The 1,890-nt window shown below is 42.8% G+C and overlaps 1 protein-coding gene across 1 annotated transcript; it reads right to left on the bottom strand.

Moving 5' to 3' along the window:
* Positions 1 to 247: 247 nt before the first annotated feature.
* LOC114165365 (uncharacterized) lies at positions 248 to 1,282 on the bottom strand. The gene is made up of 2 exons (XM_028050010.1): positions 1,104 to 1,282; positions 248 to 1,043 (listed from the first exon to the last, which is right to left on the bottom strand). Exons 1-2 carry the CDS (start codon positions 1,280 to 1,282, stop codon positions 248 to 250), a joined length of 975 nt encoding a protein of 324 aa, XP_027905811.1.
* Between the last annotated feature and the right edge of the window lie 608 nt (positions 1,283 to 1,890).

The following is a 1,890-nucleotide window of genomic DNA, read 5'->3' as shown; positions in this document are numbered from 1 at the left end:
TGAGTTCTGCGAGCTCGGCGGGTGCCATTATGTATAGAGCCATAGACACTAGACCTGCACCATGAATGAGATCAATGGTGAAGTCAATATCTCGGCTCGGCGGCAATCTTGGCACTTCATCTGGAAATACATCCGCATACTCGCTAGCTACAGGTATGGATTGGATCATTTCTACAGTACTTTTCTTCTCTGGCTTGGCCATCACCATGAAACACATGGCCCCTTCTTGTAGTGCTTTCACAGCTTCTCAAGTTGAGATCAACTCCAACACTTCATGTTCTGGGAATACCAGACTGCGTCGTCCACAATCAATTATGATGTGATTGTTAGACAACCAGTCCATCCCCAATATCACATCCAGTCCCTCCAAGGGCAAGCACACCAAGTTCACCTTGAATCTGCGAGCTGCCACCACCATTGAACACCCAACACAGACTGAACTGGTAGCTACTTGACCCGAGGAAGGAGTTGAAATAAGCAACTCACACCCCAAGTCACGTTTCTCTAGACTCAATCTCCCCACACAGGCATTAGAGATAAAAGAATGCGTTGTGCCAGAATCAAATAATACCATTACATCATGCCCCATAAGTAAACAAGATTGTAATATTAGATTACCTGACTGAGTAGCCTCAGTAGATATCATGGCAAAGACCTTCCCAGCTGCTCTAGCTCTTTCTGCTCCAGAGGTTGGTAGTTTCTTCGTAGCACTGGCCTTCTTCTCTGGATATTGATTAGCGAAATGCCCAGGCTGATCGCAAATGAAGCATTTGCGACTGCTTCCTTGTCCACTGGGTGAACTCTTCAGCTGAGGACAATTCCTCTTCAAATGCACCCCCCCACACTGGAAGCATTTAAAATCTCCTAAGGTGGTAGGAAGACGGCTATAAGGCTTTTTCATTTGCCTAGCCTCTACGACATTCCTCTGATGTCGGAAACCTGGACCAGGGCCCTTCTCTAGGTGTTCAGCACTCTTGGCCTTTTCCACCAAGACCAGAAATCTCCACTCCCTCAAAGGGGTTACTACCCTCTTCAGCTCGTGTCTGAGTCATCGCTCAAACTTTAAACACCTCCATTCTTCAGAAATACCTTGCGAGTAATACCTCGCCAGGTGTTCAAGTCTGTTCACATATTCCTGCACCGTCATATCACCTTGCTGCAGTGCAAGGAACTCATCTTCTTTGTCTTGTTTAGCTGTGTCAGGGAAGTATTTCTCCAAGAACCGCATTCTGAAGTTAGTCCAATCCACCTGTTCATCTCGGGTCTGCATTTGTTGTTGCATTCCCACCCACTAGTACTCAGCATCATCATTCAGAAGGTAGGTGGCAAAAAGGAGTTTCTGCTCATCTACGCAGTTCACCACTACTCCTTCTCCTCCTGTTAGCAGTCATAGCCTGAATACGCCACATGCAACTGTTAAGAATCAATTCACCAATTAAACAAAGCCACTCATATCTTGCCAAGATACAACTAAATCACACACACAAACAAACGGTAAGCTCACTCCACAAAAGCCCCAAAATATTTTTTAAAATATTTTCAAAACTTTTGCTCTAATACCAACTGAACATCCTTGTAGGATATTACTTAAAAAAACAATAAATAAATAATAAAAGTAGGCAGAAAATAAATTCTAAAACCTAAAATCACGGGAAATTTAAAACTTTAAAACATTTATAATCCAAATATTCTAAAACCATAAAACCGAAATCAATTTACATATATATTAAACAAAAACAAAAAACAGTTAAAAAGCCCCCTTGTCCACTGAGCCCACTTTCGCCACTAAGCGTCTCTTGGCTCACCTATAACATCATCTGCTCCCGAATAATAAATTACCCGATCATCGCCACATACAAACAAATAGGGTGAGCTATGCAATTAAACATA

The sequence above is a fragment of the Vigna unguiculata genome, chromosome 10 (genome assembly GCF_037176805.1).
Source record: "Vigna unguiculata cultivar grain cowpea cultivar isolate G323 ecotype 2 chromosome 10, ASM3717680v1, whole genome shotgun sequence".
Lineage (NCBI taxonomy): Eukaryota > Viridiplantae > Streptophyta > Magnoliopsida > Fabales > Fabaceae > Vigna > Vigna unguiculata.
This window is presented reverse-complemented; position numbering and strand designations above follow the sequence as displayed.

Coding starts and splice junctions, on each gene's coding strand:
- LOC114165365 (XM_028050010.1), bottom strand. CDS start 1,282: ATGCAACAACAAATGCAGACCCGAGATGAACAGGTGGATTGGACTAAC. Junction 1,044..1,103: donor AGACTTGAACACCTGGCGAG/GTATTACTCGCA, acceptor GCGATGACTCAG/ACACGAGCTGAAGAGGGTAG.